The sequence below is a fragment of the Myotis nattereri genome (genome assembly GCF_964212035.1).
Source record: "Myotis nattereri genome assembly, chromosome: 13".
Lineage (NCBI taxonomy): Eukaryota > Metazoa > Chordata > Mammalia > Chiroptera > Vespertilionidae > Myotis > Myotis nattereri.
In genome coordinates, this window is record NC_138088.1 from 39,192,726 (window position 1) to 39,212,614 (window position 19,889).

General features: G+C 48.3%; 1 protein-coding gene across 1 annotated transcript in view; it reads right to left on the reverse strand.

Annotated features, from left to right (window-relative positions):
• The window catches only part of SORBS1 (sorbin and SH3 domain containing 1), a 218,909-nt gene that overhangs the window by 68,715 nt on the left and 130,305 nt on the right, over window positions 1–19,889 (reverse strand). The window contains exons 7-10 of the mRNA XM_081104358.1: window positions 15,344–15,488; window positions 11,394–11,423; window positions 6,181–6,353; window positions 4,480–4,543 (exon numbers count right to left, since the gene is read on the reverse strand). Of these exons, the coding sequence (XP_080960484.1) occupies window positions 4,480–4,543; window positions 6,181–6,353; window positions 11,394–11,423; window positions 15,344–15,488 (412 nt within the window). The remainder of the gene's footprint in view (window positions 1–4,479; window positions 4,544–6,180; window positions 6,354–11,393; window positions 11,424–15,343; window positions 15,489–19,889) is intronic.

The window sequence follows — 19,889 nt, forward strand, 5'->3', positions numbered from 1 at the left end:
TCATCCCTTATTGTTTAAGCCTTTAGGCAGAATAACCCTAGTTCCCCCAGGGGCCTGACTTGATGTGTACCAGAGGCAGACGTCACCGTTGGCCAGGGTTGCTAGGTGTGGCAGCGGGTGATGTGGCAGCTCTGGGTGTGAAGCCTGAAACCCTGTCTTCAGACCAACAGCCAGGCTGACCATGGCAGCTGCTGGCATTGCCTGTGCCAGGCCTACAGCAATTTTCAATGGGTGTCACTGCTCCTTTCACAGGATTCTCCAGGTGCCCCTCCTCTGCCCACGGCTACGGGACAATATGCCTTCAGGCAGGGCGTGCACTTACTACAGATGTGAACCCTACCTTATTGAGTGGGTTAGGCTCCCAGGCCCAAATAAAGCCAAAATAAAAAAGTCAAAACTACCCTGAAAAAATCCCCTTGTCCTCAGTCAATTGTTTCATAAGCAGTGTTTTTGGCTAGACTCGGTACCCCAAGATAAAAAGACTAGGTTATCTCACACCAAGTAGACTTTTGTTGGCAGTGAGGTGGTCAAAGATTAAAATTCAATCATCAGCTTTTAATTTTTACATCTGCTTTGGTATGGTAGACTTTTCTTTTCATTCAAATTAGGCCCGAGGCATGAAATGGTTGGAAACCAAAGATTATCACAGAAAAACAGGGAGGCCCAAAAGGGAATACGGCTATTTATTTATTTATTTATTTGAATCCTCACCTGAGGATATTTTTCCATTGATTTTTAGACAGAGAGGAAGAGAGAGGGAAGACAGAGAGAAATATCGATGTGAGAGAAACACATTGATTGGTTGCCTTCTTGTACACACCCTGACCAGGGCCCAGGCTGGGGAGGAACCTGCAATAGAGGTACGTGCCCCTGACCCAAATTGAACCCGGGACCCTTCAGTCCAAAGGTCGATGCTCTATCCACTGAGCCAAACTGGCTAGGGTGGGAATATGGTCTTTTAACTAAAGCTGTATTTACATACCAGTGTGTCATCTCATAAATATTAACTGATCAATAAAAGTTTGGTGAATGACTTAATGGATGACTTTACCAATGGTGAGAAGGGCTGTGGGAAGTCTGCTGACCTAATTAGAGCCGAGAAGAACCGAGGTGGTGGCTCACCTTAGAAGACAACTCTGACTTCATGGTCCAAAGCCTTCACTCACAACACTCGCCAGGCAGGCACCGAGGACCTGCTGTGGCCTGTTGGACACATGCTTTTGCAGATGCCACCACATTGCTCAGAGTATGATGGAGTGGCCTTGCCTGATTCCCTGCCAGATGTGGGCTTTTGAGAACAGAGGACTTATCTTATTCACAGCACTAACCTCAGTCCCCAGGACAGGGAATGGGACATGCAAGGGCTCAACCCTGCCTGAATGGATGAAGGTTAGAGCATCCGACCTCTCGTCCTGGAAGAGCACAGAGGGAAACTTCCTCCTGCATGTCCCATGCTCTCTCCTCTTTCTGGGTCACTCCCCAAAGATCAGACAACCCCTGGGACTAGAATAATTCCCAGATGTTGCTCTGAACTTGCCTATTAGAACCTTCTTTGACACCTAGACTTTTTGCCCTAGAGAAGACTATCTCTAGGTGTAAGTGTGACTATCCTCCCCAGCATGTCCAAATTTCTAAGCCAGCTCTTTCATGAAATATTTCATAGTTTGGCCAAAGCCTTTATTTTCAAGAAATATCATTTCCCGCCATGACTGAATCTCATACCTGGATACCTCTTCGGGAATTTCCTACCAAGGAGCTACACCCTGAGGGTCCATGACAAGAGGGTCCTAGTGATGGAATTAGTTGCACATACAGGAACTGGGTAACTTTTCTGTTGACAGATGGCACATCTACCTCCTGCCCACCAGCCATAAGACTCAGCCTCCCTGAGTCAATGCCTCGCCACCCACAATACCCTGTGACCACCCCAAGATAAAGCCCTGGGTGGCTGGGTATGGCAGCTTTTCCCAGAGCTCCACATGCTCACAGCATCATAACTAAGGTACACTGGCTACCCCATTCATCATGTAGATTCCAAGGAAATAGGATGAACACACCATCTGGACAGACTCCCATCACACAGTCAGCAAGGAGCAAGACAACACCACACAATGCAAGGTCGGAGGAAGCAAATGATTGGGAGGCAGCCCTTAGCCACCAGAAAAAAACCCAGGATGAGAGAAAGGAACAGCACCGGTAAAGGGAGAGGCACATGATTTTTCCTTTAATTACCTTCAGATTTAGGACTAGGAGTAGATGCAGGAAACTGGTAGGTAGGAGTGTAAGGACTGTCCTCTGTAGCAGAGAGAAGCAGTGGATTTTGAAACGATCCACCATGAGGTGGAGGAACTGACCAATCCCCCACTGACTCTTTCAAATGACTGATTACCTGTTTAGTGTTATTAAAGCCCGTGGGCATCACACCTAAAACAGGTTAATGTATTAGCGAGGTCTTAGTCATTTTAATATAGCGCATCATGCAAATGAGTGAAATAAAATTTTTGCCAACCAAAAACGACTATAAAAATAAAATCTAAAAGCCAAGACTCATTCCTATAATGGAACTATAAGAATTAATTTAAGGCTAGCACAACAGATACACTGTCTAAGTTTATGGTACCTTCAGAATTGTGCTGGATTTCAGGAAGTTCAGGGAATTTGTACGTAGGGAAATAAGGGTTTTCTTCAGGAGTGTCTAGGCAGAGGAGCAGGTTTGGGAGAGAGAATAGAGGAAGATACAAATGGAGAGAATGAACAAATAGGAATCCACACACAATTTAGGTTCCTTGAATTCCGGAACATAAGCTTCACTAGCGATATGAGAGAAATTCATACTGCGTTTAAAAATCCAGTCCTTTTGCCTGAAGTACTGAGACACACCTAAAGAGACCATATCATTTCTTTTCTTTGACAAAGAATTACGTACATATAGGCTCCGGAAAGCAAGAGGCATTTAACACACAGCGTCAAGTTTTTACCTTTTATAGGCAAAGAATATTAAAGTTTGCTAATAAATAGTATGTAATGAAAACACTATCATAAAATGTTTTGTAAAATAAATCAAGCCTTGTGCTGTGGACATTAGAGTCAAGGCAAACAACTGAGGTTTTCATTTTCCCATACCTCTGCTACCATGAAGGCAGACAGTTTTGTTCGGGACCTGTAGTTGAGCAGTTAACAGCTGTAACATATGAGCGGCCCACACTGCTGGTGAGGCAGAATCACATATTTTTCACACGTGTGCCTGTATCCCCACATCGGGACTGCCAGAGCTGGGGCTAAAGGCTAAACATGAGACACAGCTTGCTAGAGGAAAGGGACATCAGCTTCAGGAAGTAACCAGAGGAATTGGCACTATCCAATCAGAGACCTGGCCATTAACTTCGCCATCCTGACGGAGCTCATCCACCCAACTACAGTGGACTTACTCTTGGCTCCGAAACACAGAACACGAGCATCTCAATATTTAGAGAGTTTGAAGAGGGGCACCTCTGAACACTGCAGGGGTAATTAACAGTGACCTTCACTGGCATCCACAGCTCGTCAGAGAGATTGGTTATTTGTGGCTTAGGCCAACACTGACCGGACGCTTTTTCTTTGCCTGCGTGTGTCATCCGTGCCAGGCAGCCAGACTGGATTTGGCCACATGGAAGGACAGGATGCTCTGCCTGAGGGAGGCGTGGTACCTTCCCATGGTGCAGCTGCATCCCTGCCTATCAGCTGACTGGCGGCAGAGGCGATGGGAGCTGGAGGTTATGACCTGCCCGAGCACTGGCCTGGGGCTCTCCCACCATGCGGAGAACCTGCTACCACCCAGCGGGCCCGACTTGGAAGCGCTTCTCTTCCAGCGTGAACGGGCTTTGGACTGTCAGCTCTTGACTGACTCAGGGCTACCTGCCAACGGCTGGCTCCAGATGGGGAAGATTATTTTTCATATTAACACCACCTTACAGGGGGAGAAGGCGTGCTGTTCACAGGCAGAATCTGCAACATCTCTTGGAGGAAGGGAAGCAGGACAGAGAGAGGTAGGTGATTGGTCCAAGATCAGCTGAGTCCTGGGGAACTGACTCCAGGTCAGAATAGTTTTTAACTCCCGGTTCAGTGTTTTCTCAACCTGCTCTCCTACAAGGCAGTCATGGGCTGACATGGGGAGGCGCCCTTAAAGCTGGAAGCAGGTGGAAGTTGGAGCTGCTCACATCCCAGGCAGGCAGATGCCAGAGCGCAGGAAGCAGGGCCTGTAGCATCCCACAACATCTGGGCAGGACTTCTAAGCTGACCTCAATCCCCCACGTGAGGCAGGCACCCAAGTGCTCCCTCCCCCCATTGGCTCTGGAGGTGGCTGCTGGGCTCAGGCAGGCTGGCGCTTAATGAGGTCAAGCCGCAGGGCCAGTCCTGGCATCCTAGCAAAGGGGGTTTATGCCCTCACCACAACAGTCAGCATGGGAGCACAGCAGAGCTTCTACAAGAGCAAACCAGTACCTCTGTTTAGCTTGTGGATCTGCTTAAACATGGTCTTGTACCAGTCTTTGGATCTCTCGGTGTTCTGGAGAAAGAGAAAGGCAAAGAGTAACATGAAACGGAAATCTTGGTACATTTCAGAACTTCTACAATTACAACAGCTCAAGTCCAAACTCACGTAATTCTATACATCCTGTGATCCCACACTTAAATCTTTTTTTTTTAAAAATGCAAGACTTTTCAGAAAGAACAGACAAACCAAGAGATTCAGACCTGAATCTGCAGAGTAACATTTGGCCTACAGGACACAGATTTTGACAACAGTGGACGAAGATACACTTCAAAAGGTGTCCATTTTTATAGAACTTTTTAAAACTTCATTTTTACAGAGAGTCTCTTTCCATACATAGATGACTAAACTAAAGTAAAACATCCTAGAAACATACACGAGACAAAGAACATTCGCTTGTCAGGCCTTGCCCTGTCCATCCCAGATTACTCTGTAGAAGTGTGTCTAAGTCACCTTGCATGGGGCCAGATTCAAAATGCACTTGATAAAATGTAATCCATTATAGCAGCCAGTGCCAGAGCGGTCATCCTATTCACACAGCTGGGCTCATGTTTATTTATTTATTTTTTAAGATAAAAATAAACAAGAACAGGGACAGATAGGTGGTTAGACCAGATAGTTTCACTCCTACTTTACAGATGAGGAAAATGAATCAAAGTGTCCAAACCGACAGAGCTGGTGAGGAGAGGAGTGGAAGAGCCGCCTCATCTATAAAATGGGAACAATATTATTAGCCACCTTGTAAAGTGAATGATGTTTAAATGAGATAATGCACTTGGCAAATGGTAGCTGTGATCACTACTAGTGATAATTCTCATTATTGTTATACAACTATTCTTATATAGGACTGGACAACATTTCTTTGGAGGCTGAGCTACTGCTGTTCTATCAGCCTTCTCCAACGGGCACATAACCCTGTACACTAGCTCAAGGGAATCACCGAAAAGCACATGGCAAGGAATGGAATTCACCCTAATCCAGTTTCAAAAGTCGGGCTTCCCTGGAATCCCTGAGGGCCTGCAGGAGGCTGGCATGCCTGTACCGGGGGGTGGGCTGGGCAGGCTACCCCAAGACCACTCTGAACCATTCTGTGGTTGCCTTAGTTTCCCTCTCATGCTGGGTGATGGGCTTGCTCCCATCAGGGGAACTGCTCCCAGAACCCGTGAACAGGGACCCTGAGCCTCACTCTCCCCTGCGCTCTCTAACCCTGGCCTAACAATTTCCGAGTCTGCTCCATGGATTAGTGAATAACGTGTCCATGGGTGGGGAGACTGGGAAACTGCCGGCAACATTCTCCGCTTCAACATGCACATCTCAACGCCTCTCAGTTCTGCTGCAGAGAAATCTCCCTGCCCTTGTTCCACGAAGCTTTTCTTCACGTTCATTCAACCGTGAAATCCCTTTTCTCACGAGACTGACGGCACCTCTTTGGGGAAAGCTGCTGCACGCGGAGCCCAGGACCAAGGTGGGCTCGGAGGCTGGAGCACAGGGCTCTGAGGCTCTGCGCCCTCAGTGGGCTCGGACAGTGGGCAGTGGTGAGGACCCTCCTCACGAGGCCTTTGCAACCCACAGTGGGGCCCACATGCACGGAGGGGTGTACACTTGTCCCTGGCTGAGAGGGGGCCCAGAAAGGACTTAGCTGGGACTCGTACCCGGAGTGGGATGCCCACTTCATCCATGGACACATCGCTCAGGTCCTGAGTGCTCTTAGCCACCCGCCTGCTGTCATCCTTGGCCTTTTTGTCAGTGGACCTGCCAGGAGAGGTGGGTTTTTCCTGGGTTGTTGCCAAGTCCCGTTCTCCCACTCTTCTTTCTGACACAGGATCTGGAAGTGAAAAACAACCGTTAGCTGAAGTTCTTCTGGTGGCTCCAAAGCAAACCTCCCCAGCCCCCCCCCCCAAAAAAAAAACCACCTGCTCAAACAATCCAGCTGGGGGAAGTGTGCTTGCTAATTCTCAATTGGAACGAGTTTCACGTAGAGCAAGGGTCAGCAAACCAGGCCTGGCCACCTGTTTTTGTAAATAAACTTTTATTGGAGTACAGCCACACCCATTCATTTACGAATTATTTATGGCTGCTTTCAAGCTAAAATGGCAAAGTTGAGTAACTGTGACAGAAACCATATGGCCTGCGAAGCCTAAAATATTTACCATCTGGCCCTTTAAAAAATTTGCAGAGGTATACACCGGAGGCTACTGACTGTCAGGGAGCAGGTAAAACCATCAAGAGGTGGCCATTCATTCCTTGAAAGTCCTTGTTTCATCTTGGGGAAGTCACTGAACTTTTCCGTGCCCCTGTTTTCTCATCCAAAAATGGGGATAATCCTTCCACTGGCAAGCTCACAGGGACGCTACGAGAGGACCTAACAAGATAACTCATGCCAAAATGCTCAGAAAGCTCTACATTGCTTAATGCACATTAGAATATTTTAAATTTGATTCAGGATTGGAAGTTACAAAGAGCTAATAAACGTTCCATGTGCGGTCTACAGATTATAAAATTACTCCGTTTAACCTATTATTCCATGTCACTTCGTTATGGGAAGGCATTTACTAAGTCCCTGCCAGGTGCTATGCATTCCCATGCAAAGGAAAGGGAACAGGGCTGGGGAAGGCAGGGAGGGATGGCCTCTTCCATTCAGACACGGTGACTTAGAGGTGACAGTGAGATGTTCATGAAGAAATGCCCTAGAACCCCTAGGAGAAATGTGGGAGCGGAGCCCAGGTGAGAGGCCCCAGAGCAGTGCAATTCTGGAGCCATCATCATGAAAGTGGTGGCTGAGGTCAAGGAGCTGGAAGAGCTCAGTGGAGGAGGTAAATGAGAGAGTCAAGGGCTGAACTCATGCACCAAGGACTGCGGCAGTCTTAGGCTCCCCAGAAGATGCAGGAGTCGCCAGAGGGGTAGGAGATGAACCACAGGCACAGTGAGGTGCCAGTGAAACCAGAAGACAATGCCAAGAAGTGGGTGGTTAAATACGTCAAAAAATAAATTAAAAAACCTCAAAACAGAAATTGAAGCAGAGGAGGAGGCATTAGATCAGGCAAACGAAGAGTCACAGGATTGCTCTGAGGGAGTAATTTTGGGAGGGCAGTGGGGGTAGATGCCAGATCGCAGGAAAAGAAATGAATATAAAAGCAGGAAGTGGGGTAGTAGGGAGGTGGGCATGGAAGAACTATCCAACCAGAGAGGTCACAAGATTTGGGGGCAGAAGGTCCAAGCCAGGGGAGTCTACAGGCCTACGGTGAAGCCTGCGGTGAGGCTGCGGGGACTGAGATGTGCCCTGGAGATGAATAAATGCTCAACAGGCATCTGTTCACTGCTTGAGGAGGAGGTTCTCATCTTTGAGAAAGGAAAAGGTTCGAGTGCCAGCTGGAGGAAGCCGAGGGTGCAGGCAACGCTGTGCTGAAGATGGAGCTGTCGTGTGTGGAGGGGACGCTGGGGGAGGGGCAACACATTCGTGGGCACCCTCAGGGTTTGTGGCTTTCACAGTCTGCTCCATGGAGTGACTCTGCCTGGATGTCACACTAACTTCCAAAATGCAGGTTTATTCTGTGGTCATAGGACGATTTCTTTCTTTCTTTTTTTTTTTTTAAATCTATTTTTATTGATTTCAGAGAGGACGGGAGAGGGAGAGAGAGATAGAAACATCAATGATGAGAGAGAATCACTGACTGGCTGCCTCCTGCACGCCGCCAACTGGGGATCGAGCCCGCAACCTGGGCATGTGCCCTTGACAGGAATTGAACCCGGGGGACCCTTCAGTCCGCAGGCCAATGCTCTGTCCACTGAGCCACACCAGCCAGGGCCATAGGACGTTTTCTAAACATTCTGTGGGAGGCTCGGTTCAGGGAGCCCTTCAGACAACCTGATCCCGGTGTCCTCACCACGAGCTTTAAAGGATGTCAAGGCCAGGCTGTTTCAGAGAATGGGTTCTATTACTCCCAGGAAATTCCAACAGGAGGCCAGGGACTTGGCAGGAAGCATGCGACATGTCAGGGGATTTCAAGTTACCAGAGTCTACCCTTCAAATGGCTCAGCTGAGCATTCTCCTCCCCCTGGAAAGGCCTTCCTAAGTGGGATCAAGATTTCGAGCTCTGGCCCTGGCTCAGTTGGCTGGGCTCGGCCCATAAGCCAGGAGGTTGCTGGTTTGATTCCTAGTCAGGGCCCATGCCCAGGAATTGGGCGTGATCCCCGGCAGGGGATGTGCAGGAGGCAGCCAATCAATGTTTTACTCATATCTATGTTTCTCTCTCCCTCTCCCTTCCTCTCTCCCTCTAAATATCAATCAAAAAATTTTAAAAATAAAGATTTCAAGCTCTGTCTCGCTAGTGTTTGGAGGTGCTCATACTCCTTACTCTTCAATGTCATTTCTTTAGAAGAGGAAGATCGCATCTATGCCATTCTCATGTTTTTGGGGTCCAGGAAATTAAAAAAAATTTTATGGCAGGTGGCTCTAACAGCACTTAACTGTAAAACCCAGGCTGACCGTCCATGGATTTGTTCCAAAGCTGCCAGAGTCCTTTTGATCTACAAAAATTAGCCCCGAATTATTGTTTTTTAGAAGCTTGTGATCATGTGATTCATGATTGAGTGGATTTCAATATATGGAGGGCGGAACTGCAGCCTCTGAAGGAAAACTGTTTCTTTATATAGTGAAAACCCAAAGTGACACTGCACTGTCACCCAGGTGACGTGTGGGTTGCAGTGAGGGCTTCTGCTACGTCTCACTAGGCCAGTGATGGCGAACCTTTTGAGCTCGGTGTGTCAGCATTTTGAAAAACCCTAACTTAACTCTGGTGCCGTATCACATATAGACATTTTTTGATATTTGCAACCATAGTAAAACAAAGACTTATATTTTTGATAGTTAGTTTATATATTTAAATGCCATTTAACAAAGAAAAATCAACCAAAAAAAGGGTTCACGTGTCACCTCTGACACGCATGTCTTAGGTTCGCCATCACTGCACTAGCAGCTGCCGACGCCTCCCGCTCTGGAGCAGTTCCTTCCAGTTTCATACTGTGCTTTCAAAGGCAAGATCCTGGAATGAGCCGCTCAGTGAACAATGGTGCCGGCAGCCTGAGACCGGGCCTCTCTCTGTGGGGGTGGGAAAGCCTTGTGGCTGAGGTTACAGCCTGCTGACACTTCTCTTGGGGGAGCGCCCCTCTGTCCTAGCCCTTCTCCTGTCTGTCCACCCAGGGGACCATGGGCCCCAGGGGCTCTTTCCCACAGGTGAACCTCACTGAGCCAGAAGCCCCCGAGGGTGGCTGGCAAGTGCCATCCCCGCAGGTGAGATGGCAGAGCCTCACTTACTCTAGGCACAGGGTGGAGTACCAGGCCTGCCGCCCCGTCCGCTGGGAGCTCTGAACACAATGGTGCTTCTTTTTAAACCAAAACTAACGTTTAGTGAGCTAGGGATGTGCCACTCTCTGAACCCCATGAGTGGATCTGTCCTCAAACCCAAGGAGGACAGAGCGCGAGGCTTCTTTCAAAGCCGGGAAGTGGCTCGGGTCTGGTGGCACGGTGGACAAGCCCTGGCATTTATATAGCACTTTGCAGTGTGCAGAGAATACCCCAAAGCCTCCTGTGACACACACAATCCTGCAGAGGCAAGGACTGTCACCCCACTTCCCACATGAGGAAACTGGCTCAGGGAGGTGAAGTCACTTACCCGAGGACAAACAGCCATAAGAGGGACGAGCCAGGACCAAACTCTGGGTCTAACTTGTGTTTGGGACACATATGTAATACCCTTTGTAATACTTTAAGCAATAAAAAAACAAAAACAAAACTTGTGTTTGGGAGCCTTTAAAAAACCTATTCCACTGCTCCTTCCAATCTCCCAGAGGCAGGAAGGAGCCCACAGGGGCTACCTTCCCTTCCCCCACCCCGAGCCACCCTGCTCTCAGCAACCTGGCTGGGGCCACAGAGTGGCACCTTGAGGAGGGGGCAGCAAAGGGCACCTTATGCTCAACCACAGCCTGTCCTGGCTCCACAGCCAAGTCCTGATAAAGCTGAGAGGGTGTGAGAACCCCATGTCCTGCCCACCCGGGCTTTCCACGAAGCCCAAGGACAGCAGTGGGGCGAAGCAACACAGGAATCATGAAGCAGCGGCTCAGAAAGCGGTGGCTTTTGCTATCCACCAAATCAGGGACTTTTAACCCCGGAGTTCAAGACTATCTGCAAACGACCACAGCCATGCGTTTTCACACGCGTGGCTTCTTCTAGATAATGAATCTACCACCTTCACAGATCCCCAGATGGGGCCATGACCAACACAAGGTTACAGCCATCACACAAGCTGCGAGGGCAGCACTGCTCCCTGTCATGGCTTCAGAGCCTATTCAGTGCTCGACACAATGTAGACACTCAGTCAAATGATAAGTAAATCAAGGGAGGCACCTACTGAAAACAGTGACTACCCATCATGCACTCAGTGAATGCCAAGGCTCGGCCGAGCTGTCTATAAGCAGAACATGTAAGAAACGGATTCGTTGTTTAGTAAGTGACAGAACCAGGATTCAAAGCAGGGTGACTACAGAAGCCACGGAAATGGGTTTCCCCACAATTTCCGCCAACATGTTTGTTCGGAATATCCTGTTCTTACCCATCAGGACACGTCTATTAGTTTGGGTCACTTGTCTGGTCTGGCCCTCCCCAGCCTTCAAGCTGTAGGGAGGCATGAACCACACCTGGTTTCATCATCCTGGCCAACCAGCATCAAACAGAGGGCCCCCCACACCGCCCCCCGCCCACACACACCAGGAGAGCTCATAAGACTGTGCTGACGGAACATCAGTGGTGACCAGAAGCCAGCTTTAACACGGACAGGTGCTAACGTGTAAATAAATATTTCTCACCTACCTGACAGGCTACTGAGTCGTTTCTGCTGTTCTGTGATAAAAGAAAAAACACACAGCGTGAGATTTACAAAGACGTGGTGAAACCGAGACATCCGGGCACAACTCGTTAGGATCCCAGTATCTGTGTCCTCACTGTCCTCTGGGTTTAGATGCTAAAACACTGTGCATCCAGTGAAAGCAGCGTGTTGACGTGGCCCTGTCATCCAAGTGTGGTATCTCATCCCCCTGCCCCTGGGTCTGCACCAGGACTCAGGCACCGTCACTGTTGTTCTGGGTGTTTACATTGTATCTCAGGATAATCTGGTCACAGAAGGAGACCCTCCCACCTCCACTGGTTTCAAGGGAGGAGGACTTTGAACCATCCAGTCCTGGTACCTTCTGAGGAGAAGTAATTGCAATGGTAACCATAGCAGCTACCACCTCCTGAGCACTTGCAGATGCCAGGCATTGTCTTAAGAGCTTTCCCACAGGTTAATGCTTTTAATCTTCACAACAACCCTAGCAGGTAGGTCAGGGTGGTTGAGACACCCTCAATGAGGGGCACAAACTACCCAAGAAGACACTGAAAACCAGGACTGGTCTAAAACCTGGAATCTCCTTATCTCTAGTTCAAGGATCTTTCCAACTCTAATCACCAGGCCCCTTTCCTTAACACTGAGGTCTATGGGTTCTCACTCTTCTGGGCACTTGTGAGGAAGGAGTCAACCTCTCGTTTGGAGAGTCCTGTGTGGACGTGCTACGGCATACGGACAAAAATGACCTCTACCTTCCATAGCTGCTAAATATAAAGCAGCCACATAGATAAACACAGAAAGCCTGCCAGCCATGGGTGCTGCCATTATCCCCCGTGGCTGCGTCCCCACCCTCCCCGCAGAATCAGCGTGGGCAAGAAGTAAAGAGAGCCCGCAGCTGGTAGAAGCAGCCCTGTCCACGTCGGGCCCGTGGACGAGGCTCACTCACACGGCTGGACAACAGAGACCAGCAGAGCTCGAAGCACCGCGCTGCCAGCCACACTGACCAGTCGTCACCTCCATTTCCTAATCTGTTAAATCAAAGCGCTCACTGGGTCCATGGATCCCGAACTCTGGTCTCCGAGCCAGGGGCAGGCTCTTCCCCAGCAGGCAAAAGCCAAGTTATCCTGTTTAAAACACTGTGTTGTTCCCACTTCTCCAGTGTGAAAGGCCCTTCTTTCCTGGAATGACATGCGATGAGGATAACGGCAATTGTCTTTCAGGGGTGTTATGTAGCAAAGTTAGAAATTAGCAACCCTAGGGTGGTCCCCAGACGGTTTCATTTGACAGAAGTCTGGAGACCAAAGAGCTCTTGATCTCCAGTGTGGTCCATGGACCAGCAGCACCAACACGCCCTGCGAGCTGCTGAAAAATGCAGAAACTCAGCCCTGCTTCAGAGCTCCTGAATCTGCATCTGCATCTGCAGATCAAGAAGACCCCCTCCCCCCACAGTCTAGGCACAATCAAGATTGTGGAGCTTTGCTCTGGCCGGGAGCTCAGTTGGTTAGAGCATTGTTCCGATACATGGAGGTTGTGGGTTTGATCCCGGTCAGGGCACATACAAGGATCAACCAATGAATGCATAAATAAATGGAACATCAAATCGATGTCTCTCTCTCTCTCTCAAATCAAGTAAACATTTTTAAAAACTTAAAAACAAAACAAAACACTGAGAAGCTGGAGCTACGGAACCCATGCATCTCTTTCAGTCCTGGGAGTTTTCTGATTCCAGTCCTCCTACCAGACTGATCATAAGCAATCTGCCCTCAGACACATGTAAAGCGAAGTCTCAGGAGAGGAGCAAGGGCGGTGTGGTGCATGACCTTCTGAGCCAGGCCACACTGCGGTACCCTCCATCTGCTTGCAGCGAAGGGAGCTGGCTGCGAGAGAGGGGGCTATTGTCACACCACCCCCGGGCCAGTCTAGGCAGGAAAAAAGGGAACCTTTCTTAGGATGACTAAACTAGAATTCCAGAAGTGGAGTAAAGTTATCATTCCCTCAGGAGACTTTGCAATAGTTAAGAAACTTTTTACGGGTATTATCTATGATGCAAAGCAGAGCTGCCAGGCTGGGTCAATTCCAAAGCAAAGCCAAAAATGCTTGACCTACACCCCACTGACGAGCAGTCCAGCGAGGCGCGGCCAGCGAGGCGCTTCCATTCTCCTGGACTCTTCCTGCCGCACCTCCTTGGGGACATATGGTTTGCTCTTTATAGGAAGCGACTTTTCATTAAAAAACAAAACAAAACACAAATATACGTGTATCCTTTTCTGAAGGATGTGTGTTGCAGGCTGCACAACCCTGATTTTAAACCCAGGGGCAGGGCTTGGACAAAAGAGAAATTTAGAACCTACGACATCTGGGCAAATAAGAAGAATCCGTTTGTTCAGGAAAGGAACAAAAAGGAAGAACGGGCATGTCTGTGCCCAAAGATGTCTTACTCGGTGTCAGAGGACTTGGCAGAAGTAACTGACATTACACTTGGCATTTCCCAAAACCCGTTGCCTTGGGAATAAATCCCATTTTTAGAGAAACTGCTTTTCCTTCTGGGAACTCACTTGCTTCTATTTGACTGGATTTTTTAAAAAGATGAGTCATAAAGAAGTTCATACAGAACCAAAATTTCACTTTGTCTTGCATTACGGACACTTTCTGGGCAGGGAAAGCCGCTGCGGAGAGGAGAATGGGCTCTTACATAATTTAGTGTGTGTGTGGCGGGGTGGGAGCACTTTTTATTCTTTGAAGAACACAGATTCATGGGTGAAAATTAATATGGGAGCCACACAGAGTGAAAAAAATAAAATTACTAAAATAACTAAGATTGGAGTGGGAAGATTTTCAGTGAGAGAAAATGTTTCATTCATCTGTTTTTTAAGTTAGAAGCAGGAAACAGAAAACTCCATTTAATATGGAGAACAATTAAAAATAGATTTCAGCCTCTCATTCTCATCCAAGTTAAGGCAGAGAGAGAGGCGGAGGGGAGGGAAACTATGAAGTAGGCAAGCAGGGAGTCAGGAAAGGAAGATCTGGTACCGAGCTTTGAGATCTGAATAAAATAATAAAACCTCACTCAGAAACACCCAGAAAGCTGGAAAAGTTTACATTTCACAGTGCAAAGATCTTTGGGGACCGGGAAGCGCATCCCTCTACTGAATTCCAAAACCGAAACATCTGGATTTAGAAACATCTTCTGGAATCTTAAAGCAGAGGGTCACCATATGAATTATCACCACAAAGCGCTTCTGCTTCCCCACGATGCCTTGCAAAGAAGGGGAAGAACCAGCCTGAGGAACCGCAGGAAGCACACACGAACCCCGGCCGAGCTGCCAGGGGCCACACAGCCAGGCAGTCCCCACAGGGGGTGCTGAAAGGTGGCCCAGGGTGCCGACTGCTGGCAAGAATGGAGGCTGGTGAGACACTGAGACGTTCAGTAGCCTCTGTGTTAGAGGCAGAAAAACATGTTTGACATTTTAGAAAATATTCCATCACTAGGTTTTTTTACAGTTTGGTGCTCAAGATGTCTCTTTCTAGAGAACTCACGATGTCAGAGCTCAATGATTCAGGCACTTCTGAAAAGAGGGACCACTGCACCTAGAGTTTCCAAGCAATGCTGTGATGAGAATTCTCACGATGAGGAATGAAGGGACCCAGACTTTCCCTTTCTGCCTCTTTTTTCTTTTTGGTGCCACCCTCTGAAGTACTGTGAACACCCAAAGTGTGGAACACACACTGCAGGAGCTTACTTATTCTGATACCAGACGCCACCCCAAATCAGAGGTCTGTCCGCTACGGTCTACTTGGTGGGTCGTGGGAGGAAACTGGGGCCGATGTCCTCGGAGATGAATGAGATTTGTGAAAATTTGTGTGGGAAGGCAGACTTATTGTCCCGGGGTCACGGAACAGTGAGCGGAGGGAGAGGTGAGCAGTGAAGCTCCCTTACCTCGGTTGTGTTGCAAGAGCACAATAGTGGGATTGACAATGGTCGTGGAGGGGTAGGCAGAGGATGGCTTGCTGACTGGTGCAAAGGTTTGGGAATCAGTTCTAACACGAGATGAAGGAACTTCATTTAGCAGAGGACTTGAATCCTGAAAAAGGACAAACATAACTGTCAGTACACAAAACCTAGAGCTAATGCTTTTTAAAAAGAAAATTAAGGCTGTACAACGACCTTAATTAGAAAAAGAAATGTAATCAATAAAACGTCATTGATTCCAGTTAGAAGCTTAATCTGGAATGCTTATTCTCTTCGCTGGTATTAGTAAGGGGCGAGAGGGAAGATAATGTTACTGAAAGTCGCAGCAACATTATTCATTATTTTCACCTGGTAAGAAACGTGGATCAATCCAGTTACTGTAAAAGCAAAGTCAAATCAAAGTAGAAAAAAACATGCAAAACTCATGCAATTCCAAATGCGGTCCGAGCACGAGAGCTGGTTTAATAGGGAAAAATCAGGAAAGTTTAGTACACTGTTTACAGAAACATGAGACGATGTGAGATAAGAAGCCATAGGTGTAAGAGTAGAAAGGGTTAAGTACTGGTACTCTTGGAAAGCTATGCTTGTCACCCACATCACTGAGCACCTTGCTAGCACTTGCTGCTGAGATTCGGATATTATCCTGTCCTACAGTGGCGCTTTTTTCACTCCAATATCGACTGACAAAGATCTCTGAAGACTTGTGAAAATCCTGACTTTTAAAAAACCTGAGGGTCTCAGCCAGAAATACCAGTAAAATTATTATTCCTACCATTACAATTTGCACGATGGGAATAAGGGCAGTCTTTTTAAAGACAGGAAAAATAAGACTTCGAAATGTAGCAAGGATATGTAAACAGTTTCCTCTATCACATCTATACATTTAGCAATGTTTCTATTTTAGAATTTACAGACCCCAAAGCCAGAATATCATTCTTAAAGGGTTTGAAGAACAAGACTTTGTTACTGTCTAGAACAGTGATGGCGAACCTTTTGAGCTCGGGGTGTCAGCATTTTGAAAAAGCCTCACTTAACTCTGGTGCCGTGTCACATGTAGAAAGTTTTTGATATTTGCAACCGTAGTAAAACAAAGACTTATATTTTTGATATTTATTTTATATATTTAAATGCCATTTAACAAAGAAAAATCAGCCCAAAAAAGAGTTCGCATGTCACCTCTGACATGCGTGTCATAGGTTCGCCATCACTGGTCTAGAAAACAGTATGGCATAAAAGCAATTCGTATGCTCCATCAGAGATCATGGCTCTGCAGAACTAGAGACAAGGCCCCTCCTCTTCCTTCCATCCCCTACCCTAGCACAATGCCCTGCAGACAGCAGGGGCTCAGTAGTAAAATGCCACGTGAATGACAGCAGCCACCTACCAACAAAGGTACTTCTGAACAACTTGTGTTCAAAAGAACAAAGAGTTAAGGAGAGAATGTGAGTGTCAGGACCCCGGACAGCTCCCGACACACAGTAGGGGCGGCTTGGTCAGTCCACTTCTGAAAGCTGCTGCTTATGAGTGGCAGCTTAGGTTAGTGAATGAAACTTCCCTCCAAGACTTGAGGCACAATATGGTCTTGTACAAAAGTGCCTCGTCTTAATTTTTCATTTATAAAGTGGGAAAACAATTACACCATCCTATTTACTTACAAAGTGATATAACACAAATAAATGACATATCCATGAAAACTGCCCTAATGCAGCCAAGAAACACGAGAGTCGCGCACACAGCTTTCTGAAGTGTGCGTACTGCCCATGAGGCCTGGAAGGACCATGTGAGCAACACCTATTTTACAAACTTCACTCTGTGGCACAAGTCTGGTTACTGACTAGATTCAGAACCTGGACTAACTAACGTGAATAGCTGCAGATGGAGCAGGTATCAATGGTGGCTTGGCCGCCATCCACAGGGATCTGCTCTGCTTGACGAACCTCATTCAGGGGAGGAACCCAACAGTTGCCCTTTTCACCTTCTACTTCATTGCCTGGGCCAAACTAGAAGTTATCAGGCCAAATGAAGTCTCCTGGGAAGTCTACACGTCAGTGGGGTTTGAGAAACTGAGGACATTGTCCCAACTCACCTGTCCTGGTCTACCTGAACAAACTCAACATGAACACCTAGATCTACTCAACCGAACTGCTCACCATGCATGTGAGCACACTGAAAACGCTGCTCTAGAGACACATTCTATGCCAAAGGGAAGAGCACCTGTATTCTCCAAAACAAGGGCAGCTGCTAAATTCACCTGTAAGTTGAGATACGGTAAGATGAGTGCAGCAGGGAACAATTTAGCATTTTTCTGGGCGGAGTTGTAGAGGTCAAAACTAGGACATCCAAGCCCCCGGGCCACGTTTGACAGCGTCCTGACCTAACCCATTGTGCTGCATCTAGAGTTTTGAGAAAGGTCCCAGCATTGTATCTGATATCTCACTGGAGTTTCTCTTAAAAGCCTCCCTCCCCCAAAAGTTTCTCTCCTGCTTGATTAAACTGCATGAATTGCTTCAGTTTAATGAGCCACTTGAGCCTGTTTTGGAGGCATACAGGGATGCCAGTGAACATTAGTTCCATCAGCCAATTGCATGGCCCTACATCTCAAAACGTGGCCCATGCACCCTCAGCATCAGAATCCCCCAGGATGCACATTACCACGTAGTTTGAGTCCCAGGTCCCTCCCCAGACCCACTTGATTAAAATCTCCAGGAGTATAACCTGGAGAGGACGATTTAAATGCATTTTCCTGCTGCTCAATGAGCCACGTACTCTGAGCTTGAGAACACAGCTCAGATGAACTCTCTAAGAGCAGGGGCTGTGCCTTGTTCATAGAGAATTGAGAAGAATGCCCAGAACACGGTGGGGATTCGATGAAGTCTTCTCTTGGGCTTTCCCCCCTGGGTTGGGGGCCTGTCCCTCACAGGATGGGCCCTTTAACTTCATGACCAGTGAGGCGCTGTTTTGCTACAAAGGCCTTGGGAGCCACTACTCAGGGTCCCCAGCAATTATCTGCCTGTTGAGGAAATAGTCCTAACATTCGTACAAGGCTTTTATACCCATTTTCTCAATCATATTCAACTCTTTTTTAAAACCTAGTCTCTGCCATGGCTGTGGACACGAGTTTGTTTACTTGCTAAATCCACACAAGTGTGACTCTCTCCCTCCCCTGCTCCCTGGTGGAGAAACGGCTGTTGGTTTTTCCACCTGATTCGTAGCTTTCCTCAGCTCTCCACAGTACACCTGCCTGCCTGTGGCGAGCACACCTAGCCAGAGGCAAGGCCACAGAGGCTGTTTTCTTGGCGGAGAACCAAGTTCCTTCAGGAAGATGTGCATTCCGAACAGGACAGCGAGGAAGAGGGAGGGAAACCGTGAGCAGCCGAGAGAGCCCGGGACACACGGAGGCATGCACTCGGGACAGCAGACCCGGCTCCAGCCATCACGCAAGCACAGGCAGCCAGCACTCCCTCGGAACTTAGTACTCCAGTGAGAAGGGCTTTTACTGCCAGGGCAGACATTCAGGAAAGCCGCGAGGAAGGGACCCCAGCAAGCTTACGGTACTTGAAACAGCTCCCGTGAGGTCAGGCTCCGAGACGCTGTGCAGGCCCTCCGGGACTGGGGGGACCAGTGGAGGCGGTGGTGAGAAGGATGGTGGTGTCTGGCTAACGGGGGGGTGGGGGCCCGGAGCGCTGGCTGGCGGGCTGTGGTGGGGCCGCCTCTGCAGATGAGGGGGAATGAAATCATCTAGAGTCGGGAAGGTCAGAGGTGAGCCGGCAGGGGCGGCCGCCGGGACTGGGGGACCCAGTGGCCCCCGAGGTGCTGGAGGTCTGGCAGTGCCTTCTTGCCCTCTGTCAGTATTAACCAGGTAGAGAGGGACAACTATGACCTCAGGCTGGGCTGGGCTGGAGGAAGTGGCGTCCTGTAGGAAATAAGGGGTCGTTACGCAAAGGGGTATGGCAGCAGGGGAGAAGGAATTCCATATTTAAACAGTTGAGCGTGGACATGCAATGATGTACTCTGAGAACTATTTAATCGGTGCCCTTTGCTCAGGGTGCATGAGACAGTCGGTGCTAGCCAGCTGGCCTCCTGACACTCTATGACACAGAGGGAACCCCATCCAACTTTACTTTCCATCCATCTATTTTTGAATCCTTTTAACACTTTAGGAGAGAGAAAGAGAGAGAACAGGCAGGCAGGCTGTGTTTAACCCCCAGAGCCGCTTGCGGAGCCTGAAAGCTTGGGAATAAATACAATTTCTTTGGCATTTGTTATAAAACATAAACGCCGTGTCCCACCGTATTATCAGGCTACGTATTCCACACTCTGGCATACTTACATATTCACAGGAAAGACAGACAGGGAGACAGAAAGGACTGTGCTGAGATGTTTAGAGAATTCGGGATTCAAGCTGCAGCGGTATTAACGAGGACAGGGAGGGGAGGGCAGCCCGGAACACAAACGAGCTCTCACATGAGTTCCAAAGAGACGGAGCAGACACACAAACATTCCTAGTTCCTTG